This window comes from Aedes aegypti, chromosome 3 (assembly GCF_002204515.2).
Source record: "Aedes aegypti strain LVP_AGWG chromosome 3, AaegL5.0 Primary Assembly, whole genome shotgun sequence".
Taxonomy (NCBI): Eukaryota; Metazoa; Arthropoda; class Insecta; order Diptera; family Culicidae; genus Aedes; species Aedes aegypti.
In genome coordinates this window covers 341,215,269-341,242,863 of record NC_035109.1, presented here as the reverse complement: position 1 = coordinate 341,242,863, position 27,595 = coordinate 341,215,269, and the positions used below count along the sequence as shown (strand labels likewise).

The 27,595-nt window shown below is 45.0% G+C and overlaps 9 protein-coding genes across 9 annotated transcripts; 4 read left to right on the top strand and 5 right to left on the bottom strand.

Moving 5' to 3' along the window:
• Nucleotides 1-419: 419 nt before the first annotated feature.
• LOC110679757 (histone H2B) lies at nt 420-1,010 on the bottom strand. Its single transcript, XM_021855487.1, has one exon. The coding sequence runs from the start codon at nt 849-851 to the stop codon at nt 477-479; it is 375 nt and encodes a 124-aa protein (XP_021711179.1). The 5' UTR covers nt 852-1,010; the 3' UTR covers nt 420-476.
• A 4,336-nt stretch (nt 1,011-5,346) lies between these two features.
• On the top strand, nt 5,347-5,849 carry LOC110679780 (histone H2A). Its single transcript, XM_021855511.1, has one exon. The coding sequence runs from the start codon at nt 5,424-5,426 to the stop codon at nt 5,796-5,798; it is 375 nt and encodes a 124-aa protein (XP_021711203.1). The 5' UTR covers nt 5,347-5,423; the 3' UTR covers nt 5,799-5,849.
• An 848-nt stretch (nt 5,850-6,697) lies between these two features.
• LOC110679739 (histone H3) lies at nt 6,698-7,259 on the bottom strand. The gene has a single exon (XM_021855468.1). The coding sequence runs from the start codon at nt 7,160-7,162 to the stop codon at nt 6,752-6,754; it is 411 nt and encodes a 136-aa protein (XP_021711160.1). The 5' UTR covers nt 7,163-7,259; the 3' UTR covers nt 6,698-6,751.
• A 73-nt stretch (nt 7,260-7,332) lies between these two features.
• Nucleotides 7,333-7,780, top strand: LOC110679802 (histone H4). The gene has a single exon (XM_021855533.1). It carries the CDS (start codon nt 7,428-7,430, stop codon nt 7,737-7,739), a length of 312 nt encoding a protein of 103 aa, XP_021711225.1. The 5' UTR covers nt 7,333-7,427; the 3' UTR covers nt 7,740-7,780.
• A 1,120-nt stretch (nt 7,781-8,900) lies between these two features.
• LOC110679763 (histone H2B) lies at nt 8,901-9,467 on the bottom strand. The gene has a single exon (XM_021855493.1). The coding sequence runs from the start codon at nt 9,330-9,332 to the stop codon at nt 8,958-8,960; it is 375 nt and encodes a 124-aa protein (XP_021711185.1). The 5' UTR covers nt 9,333-9,467; the 3' UTR covers nt 8,901-8,957.
• A 62-nt stretch (nt 9,468-9,529) lies between these two features.
• Nucleotides 9,530-10,035, top strand: LOC110679785 (histone H2A). Its single transcript, XM_021855517.1, has one exon. The coding sequence runs from the start codon at nt 9,610-9,612 to the stop codon at nt 9,982-9,984; it is 375 nt and encodes a 124-aa protein (XP_021711209.1). The 5' UTR covers nt 9,530-9,609; the 3' UTR covers nt 9,985-10,035.
• An 848-nt stretch (nt 10,036-10,883) lies between these two features.
• Nucleotides 10,884-11,488, bottom strand: LOC110679747 (histone H3). The gene has a single exon (XM_021855477.1). The coding sequence runs from the start codon at nt 11,347-11,349 to the stop codon at nt 10,939-10,941; it is 411 nt and encodes a 136-aa protein (XP_021711169.1). The 5' UTR covers nt 11,350-11,488; the 3' UTR covers nt 10,884-10,938.
• On the top strand, nt 11,412-11,973 carry LOC110678205 (histone H4-like). The gene is made up of 2 exons (XM_021850831.1): nt 11,412-11,417; nt 11,543-11,973. Exons 1-2 carry the CDS (start codon nt 11,412-11,414, stop codon nt 11,924-11,926), a joined length of 390 nt encoding a protein of 129 aa, XP_021706523.1. The 3' UTR covers nt 11,927-11,973.
• A 12,317-nt stretch (nt 11,974-24,290) lies between these two features.
• Nucleotides 24,291-25,136, bottom strand: LOC110678204 (histone H1B-like). The gene is made up of 2 exons (XM_021850830.1): nt 24,517-25,136; nt 24,291-24,463 (listed from the first exon to the last, which is right to left on the bottom strand). Exons 1-2 carry the CDS (start codon nt 24,968-24,970, stop codon nt 24,291-24,293), a joined length of 627 nt encoding a protein of 208 aa, XP_021706522.1. The 5' UTR covers nt 24,971-25,136.
• Between the last annotated feature and the right edge of the window lie 2,459 nt (nt 25,137-27,595).

The window sequence follows — 27,595 nt, the reverse complement described above, 5'->3', positions numbered from 1 at the left end:
GAAGTGTGGTTAAGGTACAACATGGCTGGCACAACATTTTTTTTTTTGCAATCAGCAGAAATGTTGAACGTACGAAGTGGATCTTCTTGTTTTAAATTCAAACTGATGGAAAAACTTAGATCTAGGGTTTTTTTGTGAACAGATTTTTCCCTATACTGCTTAACAATTAAATTCCTATTATTTATTACGCAGCTGAATGGGGATCCAAATCTCTGCAACTGTAATCGTTATAATTAATCAATACTGAAACTGATAACATCGAATAAATAAAATGAATTGAATAAATTCAAACTGATAAGAGAGGGGGGTGTTGTCACGTATGAAGTCACCGCCGTGGCACTACCTCAGTCGGTTCAATAGTGTGATAAAACAGTCTAGTGTCAGATTTTCAAAATCAACTCTTTTTCGGGATTGAAATAGTGGCCCTGAAAAGGGCCTTTTGGTTTGGTGTGATTGAACGCAGTGTCGGTCGTCATTTACTTGGAGCTGGTGTATTTGGTGACGGCCTTGGTGCCTTCCGAAACGGCGTGCTTGGCCAACTCTCCCGGGAGCAGAAGCCGGACGGCGGTTTGGATTTCGCGGGATGTGATCGTCGAACGCTTGTTGTAGTGGGCCAGGCGGGAGGCTTCGGCGGCAATACGCTCAAAGATGTCGTTGACGAAGCTGTTCATGATGCTCATGGCTTTCGACGAAACGCCAGTGTCGGGGTGAACTTGCTTCAACACCTTGTAGATGTAGATGGCGTAGCTTTCCTTCCTGCGCTGCTTCTTCTTCTTCTTATCGCCCTTGACAATGTTCTTCTGGGCCTTGCCGGATTTCTTCGCGGCCTTTCCGCTGGTTTTCGGTGCCATCGTGCTGCTAACGTTGTTTTAGATTCCAAACGAAAACTGAAACTGATGCCCGACCGAACCAGTCGGTTCTCTTTTATACCCGTAGAATGGTGAGCGCTGTTCCGCCCCTTCGCTTCGTTTGCTACTTCATCCATTTCGTTCGTACCATCCTAGTATGAGTGCAGCGCAGGGCTACGCATGTATAAAAGATACCCTCATCCGGTGAAATCACCACCATCATTCGTTCGTTACCTAGCGACACGTGCGGACGTGTTTTACGCTCAGTTCTCGGAAAGTGAAAAGTCGTTCGATTTGGCGTGTGCATTATCATCCCCCGTCATGGGTGACACAGCGGCAGGTGCAGCCGCTATCGCTTGCTCGAAAAAGCGCTCCGCGAGCGGCAACGAGCAAGACGGCAACGCTGCGAAGAGGATTCTCTCGCAGAACCAGTTCCATGGGCTGGTAGACAACGACGCTGGTGATTTGCCGGCAAAGACGAGGAAAAACCGGAAGGCGAAGCCACCGCGGCTGGACGATCTGAAAACAATCGAGCGGAAGGAGAAGTGCCCGCCGATCTTCGTGTACAACGACCCGGCCGATCTACGCCCGGATCTGCGAAAGCTCATCTCGCAAGGGCTAAAGTGCACCTTTCGCCTGTGCGGTTTCGGTGTGAAGCTGATGACCGAAGGTAAACCCCACTACGACGCGGTGGTGCATTACCTCAACGAGAAGCGCTTCCAGTACTTCACCCACGATGCCCCTGGAACCAAACCACTGAAGGTGGTGCTCCATGGGCTTGACGACATGCCAGAATCGGAGCTTATGGAGGAGCTGGTGAGTATCGGGTTGAAACCCACCGGCGTCTACAAGATCATCCGGCACAACCAAACCCGCATCCACCGTGACCAGCTGTACCTGGTCCATCTGGAACACGGCACCAGTACGATGAAGAGCCTTCAAACCATCAGCACCATCGGATGCACCGTCGTGGAGTGGGTCCGGTACAGGCCGAAGCAAAAAGACGTCACGCAGTGCATGAATTGTCTCCGCTTTGGCCACGGATCAAGGAACTGTGCCATGAACGCCCGCTGCTCCCGGTGTGGCGAAGATCACCATTTCGAGGCATGTCAACGAATCGAAGAAGCCGATCCGAAGTGCGCCAACTGTGGTGAAAACCACGCACCCACAGCGAAGACGTGCAAGGCGAGGTCCGAGTTCATCGAGATCCGGAACAGGGCCTCCAGCAAAAACCAAACCAGGAAGAAGTCAGTGGCCCCACCGCCGCTCAACGAGCGCCACTTTCCTGTTCTCGCTCGGTCTCGCCGCGAAATACCGGTGCTTCCCCCACTCCAACCACAGCAGCGGCTGGTAGCTGCTGCCGCCTCACCATCAGCTCCCCCAACGAACCCGTGGGTTTCCCCTCCCGGATTGCGACGGGATCAAGCCAGCTCCAACAGCAGTGACACCCTCCCCCCCCAGGATGGCTCTCCCCTCTACCAGCCGGAACAGCTGCTCCCAATCTTCCAAGACATGGCGGTCCGTCTGCGTGGCTGCAAAACGAGATACGACCAGATCTACACTCTGGGCATGCTGCTCATCCAGTATGGCTAGAATGGTTCTGGTTAACTGGAACGCTTGCTCTCTCAAGAGCAAAACCATCGAGCTGTGCAGCTTCCTGGAGGAAAAGGAGGCTGATGTGGCGTTCATAACAGAAACTCACCTCAAACCTGAAGTGAGCGCATATATCCCGAACTACCGCTTGGTGAGACTCGATCGGCCGAACTCCAGGGGGGGAGGTGTGGCCATTGCACTCAAGCAAAATATCAACTGTCGCCTGCTGCCGAACCTCCAGCTTCAGATCATCGAAGCCATCGGAGTGGAAGTTACCACCTCCGACGGAAACATCACCCTAATTGTTGCATACTGTCCCACTCAAGCCAATGCAACAAACGGGTCAGCGGCTGCACTCCGAAGGGACATCGCTAAGCTGACACGGCGGCAGGGACAGTTCATCATCGCTGGGGACCTGAATGCCAAACACCCAGCCTGGGGCAATTCCCGTACCAATTCAAATGGAACCATCTGGTGCGACGATGCCCAAGAGGGGCACTACACCATCCTAGGCCCGGACAGTCCAACCCGGCTGACTCGGTCTGGGGCCCATGCGACGCTGGACTTGTTCGTCACGAACGTGAATAACACCACGCAACCGATGGCATATCAGGAGCTCAGCTCGGACCACTTCCCGGTGGTGATTGAAGTTGGTTCCTCAGTGAATCGGCACATCATCTCCAGGCGTAACTACCACCAAGTGGACTGGGCCCGATTCCAGCAGACAGTCGACAGCAGCGTTGACTACAGGGAGTTCCCCGAGACCACTGAAGACGTCGACCGGCAGCTGCGAACGATCGAGGAAGCGGTCTCTCTAGCCAGGGAGCAACACGTACCTTCAGTCCAACAGGTGAGCAACACCCTAACGATCGATAGTATCACCAAAGATCTCATTCGTTTAAGAAACACCAAACGCAGGCAGTACCAACGCACTGGTCTGCCTGCGTTGAAAAGCGAAGTCAATCGCATATCAAAAATAATCAAGGCCAGAATGGTGGACCTCAGGAACGATGATTTTTCCAACAAGATCCGCTCTCTCCCAGATGGTGCTAGGCCATTCTGGAAGATGACCAAACTTTTGAAATCCAAACCCAGACCTATTCCACCGTTGATCCCATTAGACAACACCGACTCTAAGGATCGCTTGATAACCCCTGCGGAGAAGGCTGCTGAGATAGGTCGGCATTTCGTCAGCTCCCACAAACTAGGGCTAGACATTCCTAGCCCACACGAAGCTGCTGTTTCCGAACACGCAGCTAACCTACACCGATCTCCCAACGACTTCTCGGAGGAGTTGGAGATCACTGCTGACGAGTTGCTGGCCTATCTCAAAACATCCAAAAACATGAAGGCCCCAGGTTTCGACAACATCCTGAACTTGGAACTCAAGCAATTGAGTCTCCAGTTCTACCAACATCTGGCACTGATTTTCAATCAGTGCCTCCGACTTAGCTACTTCCCCTCGTCGTGGAAGTCAGCAAAAGTCATCCCCATTAGGAAACCTGGGAAGGATCCTTCCTCCCCCAAAAGCTATCGACCCATCAGCCTTCTCTCAGGGTTATCAAAGCTTTTTGAAAAAGCGATCAACAGACGGCTGCTTTCGGCAGCCGATCAAAACAACATCTTGCTCGAGGAACAGTTTGGCTTTCGACGCGGTCGTTCAACCGTGCACCAACTGACTCGAGTAACCAACATCCTCAGACGGAACAAGTCCCTTGCCAAATCCTCCGCCATGGCGTTGCTCGATGTTGAAAAAGCATTCGACAACGTCTGGCACGACGGCCTGGTGTACAAGCTGCACCGATACAATCTTCCCACCTATTTGGTGAAAATCATCAAAAATTATATGTTTAACAGGACGTTCAGGGTTTCCCTCAATGGAGTCAACTCAGACCCCCACAACATCCCCGCAGGTGTTCCACAGGGCAGTATTTTAGGACCACTACTATACAACCTGTTCACCTCGGACATGCCTCAGCTCCCTGAAGGCGGCTCACTGTCACTGTTCGCTGACGACACATCAGTCGTCTATAGCGGCAGATTCACGAGAGCACTAACATCTCGACTCCAGAGAGGCCTGAACGTCTTGTCAGATTATTTGAACAGCTGGAAGATCTGTATCAACGCAGCGAAGACCCAGGTCATCCTCTTCCCCTATTCCAAATCCCCCAGACTTGTTCCGGCTGAGGATTGTAAAATCACCCTCGGTGGATCAACGGTGGAATGGTCTGATGCAGCCGACTACCTTGGGCTAACGTTAGACAGCAAGCTTCTCTTCAGACAGCAGGTTGACAAAACGGTCATCAAAAGCAACATCTTGCTAAAAGCACTTTATCCACTCATCAACCGGAAGTCAACTCTGTCTTTGAAGAACAAGCTTGCTGTTTACAAACAGGTCATTCTTCCAGTAATTGAATATGGCGTTCCAATCTGGGAGAGTTGCGCTAAAACCCACCATCTGAGGCTCCAGAGGACCCAGAATAAGTTCCTCCGGATGATCCTCAACAGCCCTCCGAGAACGAGGACAACCGAGGTTCACCGTCTGGCCGAGATCAAAACATTAGAGGAGCGCTTTGGTGACTCGATCGGTAGATTTAGGGCTCGTTGCCACCAATCGGACCAGCAGGTCATCCGGGACCTCGTTCCCCCCTAGGTTATCAAATTTTATTGTAGTCTTGTAAATAGTAGCTAGGATAACAAATTTTCTTTTAAAAACCACCAGAGCCCATACGGCCAATATTACAACTATGGTAAAACCGCAAAAAAAAAAAAAACAAAAACATCTATCAAAATCCAATTTTAAGACCAAAGCTGAAGGACCTATCGGTCAACCTCTTGACATGTAAACCAATTACCTTGTAAACCAAAAATTGCAAATAAACATGAATTTAATGAAAAATGAAATGTGAAATCACCATCAGTACCGCTTACGTACGCTTCGTGAACGTTTGTTTCTCAAGTCCACTCAAACTCAACCACAAAATGTCTGGCCGCGGCAAAGGAGGCAAAGTTAAGGGAAAGGCAAAGTCCCGTTCCAACCGCGCTGGATTGCAGTTCCCAGTCGGTCGTATTCACCGTCTGCTCCGGAAGGGCAACTATGCCGAGCGTGTCGGTGCCGGCGCTCCAGTCTACTTGGCTGCCGTTATGGAATATCTGGCCGCTGAAGTGCTCGAATTGGCAGGAAACGCTGCCCGTGACAACAAGAAGACCAGAATCATTCCCCGTCATCTGCAGTTGGCCATCCGCAACGACGAAGAATTGAACAAGCTGCTGTCCGGTGTTACCATCGCCCAAGGTGGTGTTCTGCCCAACATTCAGGCTGTCTTGCTGCCGAAGAAAACCGAGAAGAAGGCATAAGTTACTACACTGCGTGCATCAAACCAAAAACCGTCCTTTTCAGGACGACAATATCCAGTCCACCGCTAGAGAGTTGTTGTTGAAATATTGCAGATTTATCTAATTTAGCCACAGAGAGGATCGATGAAGAGATATCGGCCATATTATGACCATTTCTGAATCAATTCCTAGATTCCGCGGGGGGAAACGTTTGGGCTTCTTAAATGTTCTGTTCGGGATACCTCGAACTTTCGATTTTTGGAGTTCAATTTGCCGAAACAGAAACATAAAACATTGAAACAGCCAGCCCTGCGTGAGCTGTTCCTGAAGAGAGAGGAGGGTAAACTGTTCATCCAGTTCCTGCCCCATTTTCTACTATCTACTGCTTGACAGTAGAAGAGTTGATGAAGCAGGTAGTATTTAAAAACTTATATTATTTATTCGAGGAAAGGCTATATCAGGAGCTCCTAATATTGAGGGAATCAATCAATTTCCAAACCCCACAATTATAACTATCATAGGGGTGTGATTCAAAGTAAACAAGCCAAAGATTACGTTTCAATCATACGGTCAAACTTTCAATGTTGGATGTTCGAGTTGTCTAGTTTGTAGCAACAAGGGGAGGCGAGCTGGGAAAGCTTCTGAATCCGGAAAAGAGCATAAGAAGAAGGGGAAACATACGGCCGGTACCAGAGAATGAAGTCCGCGCTGGAGATGCACATTCAAAAGTGTGTGCAAAGCGAAGCATGAAGGGACAACTCGAGTTGTCGGTTGGTTGACGTACCTCCCCTCATCAGTGTTGAGAGTATGATCGTTCGGTGGTCAAGGGGCTTTAGGAAGTAGTTCCCCCAGGGGAACAAACAGTTTTAGGTACACTGAAGGGAAAATTGCTCACACAACTCTTTTAGGGAATGCTCTAGTGGCCCTGAAAAGGGCCGTTTTGTTGAGAATGGCAACTATAATGCAGACCGAATTTAAGCGCGTTCTCCACGGATACGGCGAGCCAGCTGGATGTCCTTGGGCATAATGGTGACACGCTTGGCGTGGATGGCGCAAAGGTTGGTATCTTCGAAAAGACCGACCAGATAGGCCTCGCTCGCTTCCTGCAGGGCCATGACAGCCGAGCTCTGGAAGCGCAGATCGGTCTTGAAGTCCTGGGCGATCTCACGAACCAGACGCTGGAATGGCAGCTTGCGGATCAGCAGCTCAGTCGACTTTTGGTAGCGACGGATTTCACGCAGAGCAACGGTTCCTGGCCGATAACGGTGAGGCTTCTTGACACCTCCGGTGGCTGGGGCGCTCTTGCGAGCGGCTTTGGTAGCCAGCTGCTTGCGAGGAGCTTTTCCTCCAGTAGACTTACGAGCAGTCTGCTTGGTACGGGCCATTGTGTTAGATGATGATTAATTTGCTTTCAATCCAAACGGATCAGTTGAAACGCAGCGACAGAATGAGGGTCAAAAAACCAGGCAGTCCTCTTTTATATGCTCATATCGATGCAGGCAACCAATCGGAAGCCACGGAAGAATAGAACAAGCAAGAGAGGAAAGAAGAACTCAACCCTCGAGTGGGTATAAAAGTGGCCGCTAGTGTTTGGCGCAGCCATCAGTTCCAGTACTACCGTCGTCGAACACAGAACCAAATTCATCCAAAATGACCGGCCGTGGCAAGGGAGGCAAAGGACTCGGAAAAGGAGGCGCCAAGCGTCATCGCAAGGTTTTGCGTGATAACATCCAGGGTATCACCAAGCCCGCAATCCGTCGTCTGGCTCGTCGTGGAGGAGTCAAGCGTATCTCCGGACTTATCTACGAGGAAACTCGTGGTGTGTTGAAGGTGTTCCTGGAAAACGTCATCCGTGATGCCGTTACCTACACTGAACACGCCAAGCGTAAAACCGTTACCGCTATGGATGTTGTCTACGCTCTGAAGCGTCAGGGACGCACCCTGTACGGTTTCGGAGGTTAAATCGCATTCCAAAGTTTCGCTCTTCAAACGGCCCTTTTCAGGGCCACCAAACACACTCATCAAAGAGTTGATATGACAAATGTTCACACACACTAAAAGCAAGGGTAATCTAATGGGACAAGCACTACACGCTTTTGCAGTCCGGCGGTGGCGTGGCTTGGGGAGAAAATTCTCGTCTCCGATTGGAAGACACCATAAAATGCCAATATATATATCGTCCCCTTAATGCTACAACTAGATAACTCGAAAATCAAAATTTTGAGATGTGCAACTTTGAAAGTATGACCGTTTAACAAGGTGATGGTTAATCGCAGAGATTATGATTGAAAAATAATCTTTAACTTGTGTATTTTGAATCACACGCTTAAGACCTGTGGATATTTTGCAGATCTAATTAAGAAAAATGTTTTGACATATTGAAGTCAAAAATTTCAAATTTCGAGTTATCTAGTTGTAGCATCAAGGGGACGAACTGTTGTTCGATAAACGTTATTATGATAGCCTGAACTGCTGGGATGCTCTTACGAGATCGTTTGTAATGGGACGCTAGAAAACATAATGAGCTTCTTTCCAATACGTTGAGAAGAAACTTGTCATCATGCCTGCCTAGCTAGCTAGTCCTATGATGTCAAAATTGTCTAAACTACTAACATGCAGCACAACCGATAGCAAAAATGAAGTTGTTAAGGTGCAACATGGCAATCAGCATAAATATTGAACTTTAAACGTTCTGCTAGTGAATGAAGTGTGGTTAAGGTACAACATGGCTGGCACAACATTTTTTTTTTTGCAATCAGCAGAAATGTTGAACGTACGAAGTGGATCTTCTTGTTTTAAATTCAAACTGATGGAAAAACTTAGATCTAGGGTTTTTTTGTGAACAGATTTTTCCCTATACTGCTTAACAATTAAATTCCTATTATTTATTACGCAGCTGAATGGGGATCCAAATCTCTGCAACTGTAATCGTTATAATTAATCAATACTGAAACTGATAACATCGAATAAATAAAATGAATTGAATAAATTCAAACTGATAAGAGAGGGGGGTGTTGTCACGTATGAAGTCACCGCCGTGGCACTACCTCAGTCGGTTCAATAGTGTGATAAAACAGTCTAGTGTCAGATTTTCAAAATCAACTCTTTTTCGGGATTGAAATAGTGGCCCTGAAAAGGGCCTTTTGGTTTGGTGTGATTGAACGCAGTGTCGGTCGTCATTTACTTGGAGCTGGTGTATTTGGTGACGGCCTTGGTGCCTTCCGAAACGGCGTGCTTGGCCAACTCTCCCGGGAGCAGAAGCCGGACGGCGGTTTGGATTTCGCGGGATGTGATCGTCGAACGCTTGTTGTAGTGGGCCAGGCGGGAGGCTTCGGCGGCAATACGCTCAAAGATGTCGTTGACGAAGCTGTTCATGATGCTCATGGCTTTCGACGAAACGCCAGTGTCGGGGTGAACTTGCTTCAACACCTTGTAGATGTAGATGGCGTAGCTTTCCTTCCTGCGCTGCTTCTTCTTCTTCTTATCGCCCTTGACAATGTTCTTCTGGGCCTTGCCGGATTTCTTCGCGGCCTTTCCGCTGGTTTTCGGTGCCATCGTGCTGCTAACGTTGTTTTAGATTCCAAACGAAAACTGAAACTGATGCCCGACCGAACCAGTCGGTTCTCTTTTATACCCGTAGAATGGTGAGCGCTGTTCCGCCCCTTCGCTTCGTTTGCTACTTCATCCATTTCGTTCGTACCATCCTAGTATGAGTGCAGCGCAGGGCTACGCATGTATAAAGATACCCTCATCCGGTGAAATCACCATCAGTACCGCTTACGTACGCTTCGTGAACGTTTGTTTCTCAAGTCCACTCAAACTCAACCACAAAATGTCTGGCCGCGGCAAAGGAGGCAAAGTTAAGGGAAAGGCAAAGTCCCGTTCCAACCGCGCTGGATTGCAGTTCCCAGTCGGTCGTATTCACCGTCTGCTCCGGAAGGGCAACTATGCCGAGCGTGTCGGTGCCGGCGCTCCAGTCTACTTGGCTGCCGTTATGGAATATCTGGCCGCTGAAGTGCTCGAATTGGCAGGAAACGCTGCCCGTGACAACAAGAAGACCAGAATCATTCCCCGTCATCTGCAGTTGGCCATCCGCAACGACGAAGAATTGAACAAGCTGCTGTCCGGTGTTACCATCGCCCAAGGTGGTGTTCTGCCCAACATTCAGGCTGTCTTGCTGCCGAAGAAAACCGAGAAGAAGGCATAAGTTACTACACTGCGTGCATCAAACCAAAAACCGTCCTTTTCAGGACGACAATATCCAGTCCACCGCTAGAGAGTTGTTGTTGAAATATTGCAGATTTATCTAATTTAGCCACAGAGAGGATCGATGAAGAGATATCGGCCATATTATGACCATTTCTGAATCAATTCCTAGATTCCGCGGGGGGAAACGTTTGGGCTTCTTAAATGTTCTGTTCGGGATACCTCGAACTTTCGATTTTTGGAGTTCAATTTGCCGAAACAGAAACATAAAACATTGAAACAGCCAGCCCTGCGTGAGCTGTTCCTGAAGAGAGAGGAGGGTAAACTGTTCATCCAGTTCCTGCCCCATTTTCTACTATCTACTGCTTGACAGTAGAAGAGTTGATGAAGCAGGTAGTATTTAAAAACTTATATTATTTATTCGAGGAAAGGCTATATCAGGAGCTCCTAATATTGAGGGAATCAATCAATTTCCAAACCCCACAATTATAACTATCATAGGGGTGTGATTCAAAGTAAACAAGCCAAAGATTACGTTTCAATCATACGGTCAAACTTTCAATGTTGGATGTTCGAGTTGTCTAGTTTGTAGCAACAAGGGGAGGCGAGCTGGGAAAGCTTCTGAATCCGGAAAAGAGCATAAGAAGAAGGGGGAAACATACGGCCGGTACCAGAGAATGAAGTCCGCGCTGGAGATGCACATTCAAAAGTGTGTGCAAAGCGAAGCATGAAGGGACAACTCGAGTTGTCGGTTGGTTGACGTACCTCCCCTCATCAGTGTTGAGAGTATGATCGTTCGGTGGTCAAGGGGCTTTAGGAAGTAGTTCCCCCAGGGGAACAAACAGTTTTAGGTACACTGAAGGGAAAATTGCTCACACAACTCTTTTAGGGAATGCTCTAGTGGCCCTGAAAAGGGCCGTTTTGTTGAGAATGGCAACTATAATGCAGACCGAATTTAAGCGCGTTCTCCACGGATACGGCGAGCCAGCTGGATGTCCTTGGGCATAATGGTGACACGCTTGGCGTGGATGGCGCAAAGGTTGGTATCTTCGAAAAGACCGACCAGATAGGCCTCGCTCGCTTCCTGCAGGGCCATGACAGCCGAGCTCTGGAAGCGCAGATCGGTCTTGAAGTCCTGGGCGATCTCACGAACCAGACGCTGGAATGGCAGCTTGCGGATCAGCAGCTCAGTCGACTTTTGGTAGCGACGGATTTCACGCAGAGCAACGGTTCCTGGCCGATAACGGTGAGGCTTCTTGACACCTCCGGTGGCTGGGGCGCTCTTGCGAGCGGCTTTGGTAGCCAGCTGCTTGCGAGGAGCTTTTCCTCCAGTAGACTTACGAGCAGTCTGCTTGGTACGGGCCATTGTGTTAGATGATGATTAATTTGCTTTCAATCCAAACGGATCAGTTGAAACGCAGCGACAGAATGAGGGTCAAAAAACCAGGCAGTCCTCTTTTATATGCTCATATCGATGCAGGCAACCAATCGGAAGCCACGGAAGAATAGAACAAGCAAAGAGAGGAAAGAAGAACTCAACCCTCGAGTGGGTATAAAAGTGGCCGCTAGTGTTTGGCGCAGCCATCAGTTCCAGTACTACCGTCGTCGAACACAGAACCAAATTCATCCAAATGACCGGCCGTGGCAAGGGAGGCAAAGGACTCGGAAAAGGAGGCGCCAAGCGTCATCGCAAGGTTTTGCGTGATAACATCCAGGGTATCACCAAGCCCGCAATCCGTCGTCTGGCTCGTCGTGGAGGAGTCAAGCGTATCTCCGGACTTATCTACGAGGAAACTCGTGGTGTGTTGAAGGTGTTCCTGGAAAACGTCATCCGTGATGCCGTTACCTACACTGAACACGCCAAGCGTAAAACCGTTACCGCTATGGATGTTGTCTACGCTCTGAAGCGTCAGGGACGCACCCTGTACGGTTTCGGAGGTTAAATCGCATTCCAAAGTTTCGCTCTTCAAACGGCCCTTTTCAGGGCCACCAAACACACTCATCAAAGAGTTGATATGACAAATGTTCACACACACTAAAAGCAAGGGTAATCTAATGGGACAAGCACTACACGCTTTTGCAGTCCGGCGGTGGCGTGGCTTGGGGAGAAAATTCTCGTCTCCGATTGGAAGACACCATAAAATGCCAATATATATATCGTCCCCTTAATGCTACAACTAGATAACTCGAAAATCAAAATTTTGAGATGTGCAACTTTGAAAGTATGACCGTTTAACAAGGTGATGGTTAATCGCAGAGATTATGATTGAAAAATAATCTTTAACTTGTGTATTTTGAATCACACGCTTAAGACCTGTGGATATTTTGCAGATCTAATTAAGAAAAATGTTTTGACATATTGAAGTCAAAAATTTCGAATTTCGAGTTATCTAGTTGTAGCATCAAGGGGACGATATATATACATACATAGTCTAGTCTAGTCAGCACTGTCATTTCCCGGGGTGGCACACTACTGTTGTTACTTACTTGTTGTGCTTCGGTTTCGGTTCGAAAACAACAACCGCTATGATGCCACGCCGGTGAAATCCAGTGCGTGCATCTTTCCATACCAATCTCACGTGCATGCATCTCAACTCCGGACTTCAGTGTAAGGTACGGGAACGCTCGTCGTACCACTCCCTATTTCACCCTCATCAAATTCCATTAGGATTGCGTTAGGAACTTCTTAGTTTGCCTCGCTCGGTTCCACAATGCGATGGACGAACAAATATTTCATCATGTTCCACACTGTGCCTTATGAGAAATGTCCCATAATGTCCCGCTCACTGGATGCGGTTGCAATCAATATTTACAAGCACTGGAATTGTGTTCGCGCACCCGAAACGAAACGAATCACCGAAACCGGGAGAAAGACGGGAATTTGAGAAGGTCACCGGGAAAATCGTTTTGAACGAACATTTTCAAGCTTCGAAGCTTTCATTGAAATGCATTGAAAGTGGATGATGAAATGTCTACCGTAAAATGGGGTGTTTTCAAGCAACTTCTAGTATGTCAATAATTAAACAAAGGACAGCCCTACTACAGTAAGGACCCGATTTTGTCAGCCCCTCGATGAATTTCAAATTTCGACATGGTTACATGGACTTTTAAAGAGGGTACGTGGTAAAGCATGACGATACCAATTTTTTGACAAATCTAAAATTGGCTGACAAAATCGGGTCAGTACTGTATTCTCTCGTCGCGTGCCAAACACAATGCTGAGGATCCTATGACAGATTTCTGAGATAATCATGAAAATGTGTGATTTTTGACGTAACTGCAAAACAGGGTTGTAAAGGAATTTGACTTTCGCAAATGAAACCATATTATGCCAACAACAAAAACATAATCTTTTTGATCAATAACTTTGATGCTTTCATTCATTTTCATAAGTTATGCTCAACCTTAATCAGATAATACATCAATATTATCGAACTTGGAACTCCTGCAAACGCAAAACCGTTTTCTTTTAACTGCTAGATCTTTCATAGTTATTAATCTGGAAACTGTCAATACTTTCGTAAAATTGTCTTGAATTGTTTTTGATACTTGAATGCAACAGGATCATAACCTATATACAGTTAACTCTCCCTAACTCGATATTGAAATTGGCTTGAATTGGTTTTGATACTTAAATGCAACAGGATCATAAACCTATATATTTGCATTTGCTTCTTTGGAATGATTGTTCTTCTTCGTCTTCGAAAATAGCCCTATTTGTTTTGCTGTCTGCTCGATAGGTAGACAGTTTGACAGTTCGATAGGTAGATTTGGTTTCACTCTTCGCGCAACTCGGGTGCCTCTGAGAAATAAAAAAAAAAATTCCCCATTTTTTCAGGGCTAGACATTTTAGTAATATTCAGTAACAAACAAAATAGTCCCCTTAACCTTTACAATGCAGTTTTACTTCACGGAACAAGCCTAAAGTATAATGGAATATATATCGGCATAAATCGAACGAGTTTTGTAACTTGGAAAAAGTAGAAAAGATAATCCCCTAACACCCCGCTAACTTTCAAAAAGAGACTTTTTCCATAAGAAATATTAAAAGGCGAAATCTAGATAACATTTTCAAAAGCTTTTGTCTGCGTTGTGATCTCAATTAAATATACTTATGTTCTGGGTTACCCACATATTTTTGTTAATATTGTTTCATTGTTTTGTAGTTGAATCTTTTTTGCCAATAAAATTCTTTCAAAAATGGTTTGAATCGTTTTCAATATCTAGACTCCACAATACCTAATATTAATAGATATCCCCGATCACATAATGCAGCTCACAATCCTCCGAACAAAGCAAGCATTTCAGATGACTGATATATCGACTTCCGACGTTTTTGTGACTTTTCAAACTTGATGGAGAAGTTCAATCCCCTTAAAACCCCACGAGTCCTTAACACCCCATTTTACACGGTACTAACTTCTTAAAAAGGTTTCACTTTTCTCAATAATTAGCAATGTAGTACAATGTTTGTTTGATTTTTTGAGCTTGGCTCTAACTTTTCGACTCAAGAGTTTGAAAGAAAAGTTTACTAGCCTAAAATAATCTTGCCGAAAGTTTTTGCACTCAAACATATTGGATACAAAAAAAAAGTAAGAGGTTGTTTCCGAGATACGACCGCCAAGTTGACGTTGGATAACGTTAGCTTCTTCTATTTCCTGATTTAGGACCGTCACGAACTTATGAAAGATTTCTAGGTACTGACAAAAAATCTGATCAATTTTCAAACTATTTGTTGCATGTTAATTCTGATCTATTATGGACATTGAGTGTTATTATTTGGTTGGTCCGGTTAACACTTCAACACCGATAGAACCGGTCGATGGAAGATGAAGCATGAGCGGTATCTTTTGCTCTCCAAATATACCGGTTGAACGTTAGGTCCATTCATGATCCACTAAGATTGGTTGCTTTAGTGGATTCCGAATAGTGAGGTTGAGGCTCTTGTCCATGAAGTCCGCTAACTCTGTGTTCTCCTCTTTGCTCAAATCGATGTTGAAATTACCTGTCACGATGATTGGCATGGTCTCCTTTTGATACTCGGAGAAGTTTCGCACCATAAAGAACTTCTTCTGCTTCATTGTGGTATCCGGAGAAATGGAGAAGCAAACCAGTAGAGCCCGACAATTCATTATAGTGATCTCGGCTTTGCGCTGATCACCATAATCATCTGACAAGCCCAGCTCCACATCATAACAGGTGCAGAGTTTGCGAATCTTGTGCGCCACAGCAATCGTTGTTGCTGGCGGTGAAATAGATCAGGACTTCTTGATTAAGGCCACGGGACGGTGTTTTAATCACCCTCTCCATATGAAAAGTTAATCTCAAGTACCACTCAATATATCGATGCGAAAAATGTATCACTAGCATTATATATATGTAGTGCACAACCCATTAAATTTTCAGTTCTGCGATTCCAGAGGTTTGTTTGAGGATACCAACCTGTACGCGATCCAAGCCAAGCGTGTCACCATTATGCCGAAGTACATCCAGCTGGCTCGTCGTATCCGTGGCGAAGGCGCTTAAATTGCATTGAAGCACAATTTCAAACAACAACCCTTTACAGGGCCACTATTGAATAATTAATATTTAGTTATCAATTGTAATTTCGAATGATAAGTTTTCAACGGAGATAAATGGCAAACAAAGTTTATCTAGGTTCCCGTCGCTCGGGTCGGGCGGCGTTAGCATTTTTGCAGTCTTCTCTGTGTGTGTATTTCGGTTCGATCGACAATTTCTTACCAAATCAAAACGTCAACAAAGCTGTTGCTGATAAGTTTTAGCTCTTTGTTCGCCAAGTTGATACTGATCGCTCTAGCATGCGAAGACGACAACGGCATCATTCAATCATCACTAATTGCGAGGCAAACCGTGATAGATTCTTAATTCAAGTGCCGTTCGCGATTTACTTGACCGCGCACACAATGGGAATTTTATTTCTTGACACTGTGATTCTCCAGAAGCATTATTTAGCCGTGATGAATGATTGCATGCAAATTACTGACCAAAATCTGAATCAATCACATCCAATCACCAGTAATGTCACTCTTCACGGTAGAAAATTCTCACAACTCTTTCAAAATGAAATGGTCGTCCTGAAAAGGACGGTTGGGGCTAGTCACCGTCGATCGAACTGGGTTATCAATCCATTGTTAGACAGAAACACAGCAAAAGATTACCGAAGACGATTAAATCGAAATGCAGTCGGTAATTTTGTGCTTCGTTGTTTTCGTTGGTTTGCTCACTCCTCCGATGGCAATTTTCAAGGTTTCTAGACGAGTTCTCCACGAATTTGATGTGTAGCTGGATGCCCATGGCCATGATGAGCGACTTCACCCGCAGCATTTAGCTTGGGTTGAGAATAAACAAGAGCAGAAGCAGCGGCAGCGACGAATGTGTAAAATTTATTCCGATAGGAGTCCTTCTCCGGTTGCTGGTCGACGATTGACTGATGTCGCGGGTTGGCTTCGACTGAACACGATAGAATAAAGAGGAGTAAGAAGAAGGCCGAAAGGGGCGTTTCCCTTTGCATGACGAAAGTGGCTAAGATATCGAGCAATGATGTCTGTGCTAGGAATACACAAGAAAAATATGCTTTTATAAGACATGATATTTATCGATTTTTCAATAGTTTATTCATGAAAATCAATAGTTTTAATTCGTCCCCTTGATGCTACAACTAGATAACTCGAAATTTGAAATTTTTGACTTCAATATGTCAAAACATTTTTCTTAATTAGATCTGCAAAATATCCACAGGTCTTAAGCGTGTGATTCAAAATACACAAGTTAAAGATTATTTTTCAATCATAATCTCTGCGATTAACCATCACCTTGTTAAACGGTCATACTTTCAAAGTTGCACATCTCAAAATTTTAATTTTCGAGTTATCTAGTTGTAGCATTAAGGGGACGAATTAATGGAGTCGATTCGTAGAAAAATTCCTAATATTCAATGGTTAGCTATTGATAAACAATAGTTTTCTTTTGTATGAAGGAAAATTTCTGATCCATGGGTGCCAAAATGATGAAAATTGTTCAATGAGAATTTCTTTTCAGAAGCATTCTAAATATGTCGCAATTTTGTTACATATGTTCTCATAAAATATGGCAAGTCTAAGAAGCTGTTGGAAATGCCACTCTATTTTACAATCGTTGTGAAATGTTGTGACGGCACTGCAGCAGCGTCCACGAATACAGTATCAAATTGTCGTGCCTTCAATTATTCCTGACAAATTAAATTTTGTATGAAGCTGTGAGATTGATTGAGAAATATAAGATGTAATAAGGTCGAAAATATTATTCTTTCAACTCTTTTCAACACATTTGATGGCCCTGAAAAGCGCCGATTTGCTTATACGACGAACCAGCTAAATGACGTGACGTGGATGGCGCACAAGAGCAACGGATTGTTGATTACCGGGCATAAGTCGAAATCTGCAAACGATGCTCACATTTAAAATCTTGAGCGATTTCACAAGTCCGACGCTCGGTTAGAAGCAGCTCCTCGGATCAGCAACTCAGAGGGCCTGTGGTATTTCGTTCCTAGCGGGCTTGCTTCTTGACCACCGATGCTGAATTCAAAGTCGAAATCTGCAAGCGCGGATAAATTTGCGGCGGTGATGACGACGGCTTGGACGTTTTTCCGAGCGGCAGTAGTTCACTGCTCGGAGAAGCGCCCAAGCCATCGTCATCGCCGCCGCAAATCAACCTTGCGTCTTCCTCTTCCGACGACACAAATTGAACTGTGACGGCGGGTGCAAAGGCAAAGCGAAAATGACTCGCCCGACCGTGTGCACAGTCCGACCGCAAAAAGAAGACTGAGGGAAGAAGCAGGACCGGTGCGCTTTTATAGTGGGAAGCGTAACCCAAAAATGTGCTTGAACGTGATTGGTTAGATAAGAAAGGGGTCAACATTTTACGATTTTTCAATATTTTGTTGCCAATAATCAATAGTGTCCTCCATTTGAATCGACGCGTAGATAAATTTCCGATCGATTGATGAATAAATATTGAAAATCGATCGACAAATGGCTGAGTTATTAGCGGTCAAAACCTGACCATTTTTCGTTACATGCTCAATTTTTCGTTTTTTGAAATTGTACCCCCATAATATGTTGCCGAAGGACGTTATCCAACGTCAAAAAAAAAAAATCCTAAGTTGTTGAATATCCATACCACAATAAATCCAGATTTCCTTGGGAACAGCATTTTAAGAGTTTCTAATCTCTCATTAGTTAACTAATCGATTACAAATTGAATAGGTAAGGTAGATGCTGCTACATGTGTGGGTTTGTTTTATTTTTGACGTAGGACTACGTCTTTGTTTTCTATATTGGGGTGCACTTTAAAAGTACGGAAAATGAGACATGTAACGAAATTAGGGGAGATTTTGAACGTTAATAACTCAGTTGTTTATGAACCAATTATTACGATTTTAGTATCATTCGATCAGAAATGTATTTACGCATCGTTAGTAATATATCCGATATGTGAATTTTGTTGTTTAACTATTGAAAATTTGATAAATGTTGACCCCTTTCTTATCCAACCAATCACGTTCGAGCACTTTTCGACGGTGTCGCTTCCCACTATAAAAGCAAACGGGTCCCTGCTTCTTCCCTCAGTCTTCTTTTTGCGGTCGGACTGTGAACACGGTCGGGCGAGTCATTCTCGCTTTGCTTTTGCAATTGCGTCACAGTCCAATTTGTGTCGTCGGAAGAGGAAGACGCAAGATTGATTTGCGGCGGCGATGACGATGGCTTGGGCGCTTCTCCGAGCGGCAAACTACTGCTGCTCGGAGAAGCGTCCAAGCCATCGTCGTCACCGCCGCAAATTTATTCGCGCTCCCAGATTTCGACCCGTGATAAATTCAGCATCGGCGGTCAAGAAGCAAGCCCGTTAGGAGCCAATTACCAGAAGCCCCCAGAGTTGCTGGTCCAAGGAGTTGCTGCTAATCGAGCGTCGGAATCGCTCGAGATTCCAAGAGTGAGCATCGTTTCCAGATTTCAACTTGTGCCCGAGGCTTCAATACCCGTTGCTGTTGCTGTTTGCGGTGAGGATTTCCCGTTTGATCATGGCAATCAAGTGATAACTTCCCGCAGTGCTATTTATCTGCCATCGGACCTTGTCAGGACCATCAAATTTGTGGTAAAGAGTTGAAGGAATAATATTTCCGACCTTATTACATCTTATATTTCTCAATCAATCTCGCAGCTTCATACAAAATTTAATTTGTTATGAATAATTGACTATTCGTGGACGCTGCTGCAGTGCCGTCGAGGTGAGTGCTCAACATATCACAACGATTGTAAACTGGAGTGGAATTTCCGACAGTGTCTTTGATTTGCAATATTTTATGAGAACACTTCGATTATGAAAATGATCACATGTAACAAAATTGCGACATGTTTAGAATGCTTTTGAAAAGGAATTAAAGATTTGTTTGTGTAATATTCCCTAATGTGTTTACCACATACTTGCTATAATCTCTTAATTCATCTCATAGCATCATACAATAATTGATTTATTACGAATAATTGACAATACGGCAATTTGAGGATATTTCCGAGGACGCTGCTGCAGTGCCGTCGGGATGCAATAACAGCACAATGTTCATCTTGTACATCCCTTACCCAGACATCAGTTTCATATAGCCTATTTCCCAGATAAGAAAACGAAGAATTTGAAAGGAGGAGCATCACCTGCTATTCTAAGGGTATAAAGCATCCCTTCTTCGTTGAATTCGGTTTCATTCTGTTTTCGCTTTCGAGCTGGTAAGAGCTCCTGCAAACCTGCTCAGCTCCTCGCTACCAGAGGCAAGCTGTTTGTACGAGATGGCTGAAGAAAATCGACCAAAGCCGCTTGTTGAAGCGCACATCGTCATCCGCACCGCAAATCTCATCGGGCGAGGAGGATTGCAACCAGTGCGCCGCCAAAATGGGTCCATGTTACGCAAATTCAACAATTCAATCGGCCCTTTCCAGAGCCAACAAATGTGTTTTAAAGAGTTGATTGTGTAATATATCCAAATTGTTTCGAGATGGCTGAAGAAAATCGACCAAAGCCGCTTGTTGAAGCGCACATCGTCATCCGCACCGCAAATCTCATCGGGCGAGGAGGATTGCAACCAGAAAACTATTGATTATTAATAGCTAACTCTAGAATATTCAGTTATTGTCAACCTTTCCAACTATTCATGTTCGATCCATTTCTCACGCATTATCATTTTCCGCAATTTTCAAGCAATTCTAAGCCCAACTCATTAATGGCACATACCCATTTCCCAGATTGGTCGACTAGAAAGAGAAGAGCACGAAAGGGAGGAGCGTCATCTGCTAATCTAAGGGTTTAAAACATGCTTGCTTCGCCGGATTCGGTTTTATTCCATTTTCGCTTTTGAGCGGAGCAGTTCGCCGCTCAGTGAAGCACCCCAGCCATCGTCATCACCGCCGCAATTTTCAACGCTGGCGGAGCTTTTGGTCCGCGCTTCCAGATTTCGACTCGTGATCGTGCGTCGGTAGTGCAGTAAAGAAGCAAGCCCGTGAGGAACAAAATACCAGAAGCCGCCTGAGTTGCTGATCCGAGGAGCTGCATATCGAGCGTCGGACTTTTGAAATCGCTCAAGATTTCAAGAATGAGCAACGTTTCCAGATTTCGACTTACGCCCGGTGATCCACTACCCGTTGCTGTTGTGCGCCATCAACACCGTTTGATCATGGCAATCAACTGATAACATCCCGCAGTGCTATTTATCTGTGACCGCATCGAGGCTAAGAAAGCCATCGGCCCTTGTCAGGGCCATCCAATTTGTGGAAAAGAGTTGAAAGAATAATGTTTCCGACCTTAATACATCTTATATTCTTCAATCAATCTCACAGCTTTGTACAAAACTTAATTTGTCATGAATAATTGATGACACAACAATTTGAGATTGAATTCGCGGACGCTGCTGCAGTGCCGTCGAGGTGAGAGCTCAACATTTCACAATGATTGTAAAATAGAGTGGTATTTCCAACAGTGACTTTGATTTGCCATATTTTATGGAAACGCTCCAATTACGAAAATTATCACATGTTACAAAATTGCGACATATTTCGAATGCTTTTGAAAAGAAATTCTCATTGAAAAATTTTCATCATTTTGTCACCCATGGATCAGATATTTACCTTCATGATGAAGAAAACTAATGATTATCAATAGTTAAGTAGTGAATATTGAGTAAATGTTAAACCTTCCAACAATTCATGTTCAACCATTTTCTCACGCATTTGCATTTTCCTCGATTTTCTAGCGATTCTAAGCCCAACACATTATTGACACATACCCATTTCCAGAACAGAAAGAGAAGAGCACGAAAGGGAGGAGCATCATCTGCTAATCTAAGGGTTTAAAAGATGCTTTCTTCGCTGGATTCGGTTCCATTCCAGTTTCGCTTTTGAGCTCATTCGAACCTGCTCAGCGAGGAGCACCTCGCAGCCACAAGCCTGCTGAGCTGTGATCAGTGTTTGGTTTGTGAAATCGCTAAAAATTGACCTGCGCTTCCAGATTTCGGCTCATGATAAACTCATCATCTGTGGTGCAGTCAAGAATCAAGCCTGTTAGGCACCATTACCACTATTATTAGGCAAATCAAGCGTCCGGCTTGTGAAATTGCTCAAGATTTCAAACTTGAGCTACATTTTAAGATTTCGACTTCAGCCGTGTGGTCCAATATCTGTTGCTGATGTGTGCCATCCACACGACGAAACATTCAGCTGGTTTGTCATATAAGCAGAGAACTTGTTCATTGCATTGTATTGAGGATTTATCGTTTAACCATGGCAATCAACTGATAACATCCTGTAGTGCGATTCATCTATGACAGCATTCGTACTAACAAAGCCTTTGGCTCTTTTTAGGGCCACCACATGTGCGTAAAAGAGTTATCGGAGTAATATTTCCGACTGAATTTATTACATTGCCAAGCAATGAATAATATTTCTCTCAAACCATAAGAACTACAAAGCGATGACTGGATCTACTACTGAATCACTACTGTTCTTTCCAATGATACTGTATATTTCAGAGGAGGTTATTAATATAATTTCAAAATGATCATACACCCTGAAGTGAAATTTCACATTTTCATAGATAAACATGACGAATGATTGACCAAATTGCAAATCGTTATATGCATTAATATTTACGAAAGTTTCGAGCACTGAAAACAGTATGAAGTCAAAACGAGCAACAAAAATGACATCAAATTCAGTTACATTAACCATCGTGGTCCTACGTCACCAGTTCGTACAACCCCATAGGGATGTACCCTTATAGTTTTTTAATTCACCCTAGATTTAATTACTTTAGAGAAACATCAATTTAATGAAACACTGATTTATTTTGGCATCTGGAGTTTTTGTCGGCAAATTATCTGAAACTCGGCAGTAAGACGCACTTGAAGAGCATAATGTTGATAAATTAGCAGTTAAGGCCTTCCTTAGTGTAGTGGTAAAGTCGGTCCCAACAAGCCATGTGAGCAAAATGGTCACATAAAAAATAAAGTGAGAAGCGGCCAAGAAAAATGAGAAGAAGAAGAGGCATTCGCAAAACCCCATGTGCGAAATAAATCAAAAGAATGAGCAACAAAAAATTTTGATAATGAAGACGCGTTCCACTCCAACGGAAATGCTCCACGTGTAGTAACAGCGGCGGAAGTAATTTACCGGTTTCAATTTTGAGTGTCAGGAGCTCAGGGCCAAATTTTCGAGCCGCAAATTTTTCTCGGTGCACGCAAGCAAATGGCGGCGGTGCTCAACTCTCTTTCTCTCGTACCCAAACTGCGATGGGGATGTGAGGCGTTCGATTCGCCAATCACGCTTAAAATCAGTTACACGCAGTGGGGAAATTATTCTCTGGAAGTTGGCGATCCGAAGTCCCGTTATGTGCAGTTCAGAATCAATCGAAAGGCACGATGATGACTGATTCTGAATCTTGCTTCGGTACCTACGAAATTGTGCGGCAAGCACAAACTGTATTAATTTGCTCTCATCTTTGGAATAGTGGAACAGCATTGGATTACGAAAATCAAACATACTGAGCAAGGTCGACCCATTGGCCCCGAAAGATTGAGATTTTCAGAAGCCAATCCCTGGGCTTAGTATATTTTACTGCCAATTAATTTAATTTGCAACATCCACAAGAGTAATTTGATTATTCCGCAAGGAAAATAGTGGCAGTTCGCTCATACTGGATCAGCTGTCAAGATTACTTTGGTAATTAGCAGCAAACTGTACTTGACCGCTCTACTTGGGATGTCGATACTCAGCCTGCCCAGTAGGTCCGGTACGTACGGACCTGTGAACTAGACTATCGAAATGCATACATTTTGCATTTTGACATACGAACGCTTTATGTTTCGTTTTAGCATCAACTCACATCCAGGCGTCGGTAGGCGCGTGGTGTACGCACAGACCTAACGATCGCAAGGTCCTTGGTTCGATTCCAGGTTGCTGCGAGAAACATTTTTTGTTGCCAATGTTTGGCTTTCATAAGGCAAAGCTATGAATTTCAACCCGATTTATTGTGGCGAATTTTCATAAGTGCATCCAATGTATTTCGATAGTCCATTTGCCTGAGTGTATTGAAAACGCACGGGCCTATCGATCGCAAGGTCCTTGGTTCGATTCCAGGTTGCCGCGAAAACATGTTTTGGTTTCACAAGGCAACGCTACGAATCTCAACCCGATTTAAATAAGGCTCCCCCAAAACTACGCGACGTTTTACGGCGACAGCGACACGATTTCGTTGTCGTGTCGCTGCAAGCACTCTTCTATGGAACCATCTTGACTGACACGACGCGAATCGCTGCGAAATCGCGTCGCTGTGGCTTATCAAACAGTGCATCAGCGAAATCGCGACGTTTTTTTTTTTTTTTTTTTTTTTGTCGCTGTCGCCGTAAAAAGTCGCTTAGATCTGGGGGAGCCTTTAAGTCGACAGACGTCTTCAAATCCTTGAATCATTCGAGTGTATCAAAAGCTGTTCCTCTAGTGGAGGTTTGCTTTGGGTACGGATGCACCGCTACAGTGAGTGCCAGCCAGTGCTGCATGATTGGCCAATTTTATTGATTTGCGAAAGGGTTCGGGAAGAATTCGCCATTCAGTGGCAAAGTGCACGTAACTTTTCGGGGGGATTTATTTCCCTCTGTGAGAGGAATGGAATATCATTGACTGTGCAACTCTTTGTTCTAAACTTGGATGGTAGTCCTGAAAAGGACTGATTGGATGTTAGATACTGTTTTACAACAGTACGGTTGCTGTCCCAAATTTACTTCTTGGCAGCGGTCTTCTTCGCGGCAGCTTTCTTGGCTGGGGCAGCCTTCTTCGGTTTTGGGGTCTTGGGCTTCTTGGCGGCGGTCTTGGAAGGTTTGGTGGCCTTCTGCTTCGGAGCAGCAGCCTTCTTCACACCACCGGCCTTTTTGGCAGCCTTGGCACCAGCAGCTTTGGCTTTCTTGGCTGCAGCCGGCTTCTTGGCTTTCTTCTCGCCGGCTGGCTTCTTGGCCTTCTTCTCCCAGCTGGTTTCTTGGTGGCCTTCTTCTTCTCTCCGGTAGCCTTCTTGGCCTTCTTCTCGCCGGCCTTCTTCGGTTTCTTCTCACTGGCGGCCTTCTTAGCTTCAGCCTTCAGCTTGAACGAACCGGAAGCGCCGGTGCCCTTGGTTTGGACGAACTTGCCCTTCTCGACGCCATTCTTCAAGGCCTTCTTGAGGAATGGGGCAAGCTTGGCGACATCGCATTTGTAGTTGGCGGCGATGTACTTCTTGATGGCCTGCAGGGACGATCCGTTGCGTTCCTTCAAGGTTTTGATGGCAGCAACAACCATGTCGTTGACTGGGGGGTGGGTCGACGGCTTCTTCGGCTTGCCCTGTCCCTTGGGGGCCCTTGGCTTCTTGGTCTTGGCTGGCGAGGCAGCCGGGGCTGCGGCAGCGGCTTCAGTGGCAACTTCAGACATCTCGATAGGTAGCTAGAGTAACACTCACACGATGGCGATAGTAAACGAATGAATGACGGAAATTCTGGCAACAGTGCGGTGTTCGATTTCGTCGTCTGTGTTAGGGATGCAGACATGGTCGTCCACTGGATGACTGTTCGCGAAATATTGTACATATTTTTGGTAACACCTTTTGACGTTAACTACGTCTTACGGCAATATACTGGGTGTCAATTGAAAATCTAAAATTTTGCGACCGTCACGAAAATTTGAAAGATTTTGAACGTTAATAACTCAGTCATTTATCTATAGATTTTAAAAATTTTCCCACCAATCGGTCGGAAATGTATACAGCAATTTTCTCGAATGGAGAAAACTATTGAATATCAACAATAAACTATTGAAAATTTGGAAAATGTCGACCCCTTTCTTACGCAACCAATCACGTGCAAGCAGTTTTCCACGCTTCTTTTGCGTTCCGCTTCGCACTATAAAACCAGACCGATTCCTGCTTCTTCGCTCATTCTTCTTTTTGCCGTCAGACTGTGAACATGGTCGGCGAGCAAGTCTCGAGTGCCTTTCGCATTCTCAGCACAGTTTTCAATGGAACGCGAATGGAACAACAACAAGCCGCCACGACTTGAAGCCGCTTGTTGAAGCGCACATCGTCATCGCCACCGCAAAGCTCATCGGGCGAGGAGGATTTGTACCAGTGCGGCGTCAAAATGTGTCAGTGTTACGCAAATTCAACATTTAATCGGCCCTTTCCAGAGCCAACAAATGTGTTTTAAAGAGTTGATTGTGTAATATTCCTTAATTTGTTCGAGATGGCTGAAGAAAATCGACCAAAGCCGCTTGTTGAAGCGCACATCGTCATCAGCACCGAAAATCTCACCGGGCGAGGAGGATTGCTACCAGTGCGCCGTCAAAATGTGTCCGTGTTACGCAAATTCAACAATTCAATCGGCACTTTTCAGAGCCAACAAATGTGTTTTAAAGAGTTGATTGTGTAATATTCTTTAATTTGTTCGAGATGGCTGAAGAAAATCGACCAAAGCCGCCAAAATGTGTCCGTGTTACGCAAATTCAACAATTCAATCGGCCCTTTCCGGAGCCAACAAATGTGTTTTAAAGAGTTAATTGTGTAATATTCCCTAATGTGTTTACCACATACTTGCTATAATTTCTTAATTCATCTCATAGCAGCATACAATAATTGATTTATTACGAATAATTGACAATACGGCAATTTGAGGATGTTTCCGAAGACGCTGCTGCAGTGCCGTCGGGATGCAATAACAGCATAATGCTAATCTTGTAATTCCCTTACCCAGACATCAGTTTCATATAGCCTATTTCCCAGATAAGAAACGAAGAATTTGAAAGGAGGAGCATCACCTGCTATTCTAAGGGTATAAAGCATCCCTTCTTCGTTGAATTCGGTTTCATTCTGTTTTCGCTTTCGAGCTGGTAAGAGCTCCTGCAAACCTGCTCAGCTCCTCGCTACCAGAGGCAAGCTGTGTGTACGAGATGGCTGAAGAAAATCGACCGAAGCCGCTTGTTGAAGCGCACATCGTCATCAGCACCGAAAATCTCACCGGGCGAGGAGGATTGCAACCAGTGCGCCGTCAAAGTGTGTCCGTGTTACGCAAATTCAACAATTCAATCGGCCCTTTTCAGAGCCAACAAATGTGTTTTAAAGAGTTGATTGTGTAATATTCCTTAATTTGTTCGAGATGGCTGAAGAAAATCGACCAAAGCCGCTTGTTGAAGCGCACATCGTCATCGCCACCGCAAAGCTCATCGGGCGAGGAGGATTTGTACCAGTGCGCCGTCAAAATGTGTCAGTGTTACGCAAATTCAACATTTCAATCGGCCCTTTCCAGAGCCAACAAATGTGTTTTAAAGAGTTGATTTGTAATATTCCCTAATTTTTCGAGATGGCTGTAGAAAATCGACCAAAGCCGCTTGTTGAAGCGCACATCGTCATCAGCACCGAAAATCTCACCGGGCGAGGAGGATTGCAACCAGTGCGCCGTCAAAGTGTGTCCGTGTTACGCAAATTCAACAATTCAATCGGCCCTTTTCAGAGCCAACAAATGTGTTTTAAAGAGTTGATTGTGTAATATTCCTTAATTTGTTCGAGATGGCTGAAGAAAATCGACCAAACCGCTTGTTGAAGCGCACATCGTCATCGCCACCGCAAAGCTCATCGGGCGAGGAGGATTTGTACCAGTGCGCCGTCAAAATGTGTCAGTGTTACGCAAATTCAACATTTCAATCGGCCTTTTCCAGAGCCAACAAATGTATTTTAAAAGAGTTGATTTGTAATATTCCCTAATTTGTTCGAGATGGCTGTAGAAAATCGACCAAAGCCGCTTGTTGAAGCGCATATCGTCATCAGCACCGAAAATCTCACCGGGCGAGGAGGATTGCAACCATTGCGCCGTCAAAGTGTGTCCGTGTTACGCAAATTCAACAATTCAATCGGCACTTTTCAGAGCCAACAAAATGTGTTTAAAGAGTTGATTGTGTAATATTCTTTTAATTTGTTCGAGATGGCTGAAGAAAATCGACCAAGCCGCCAAAATGTGCCGTGTTACGCAAATTCAACAATTCAATCGGCCCTTTTAGGAGCAACAAATG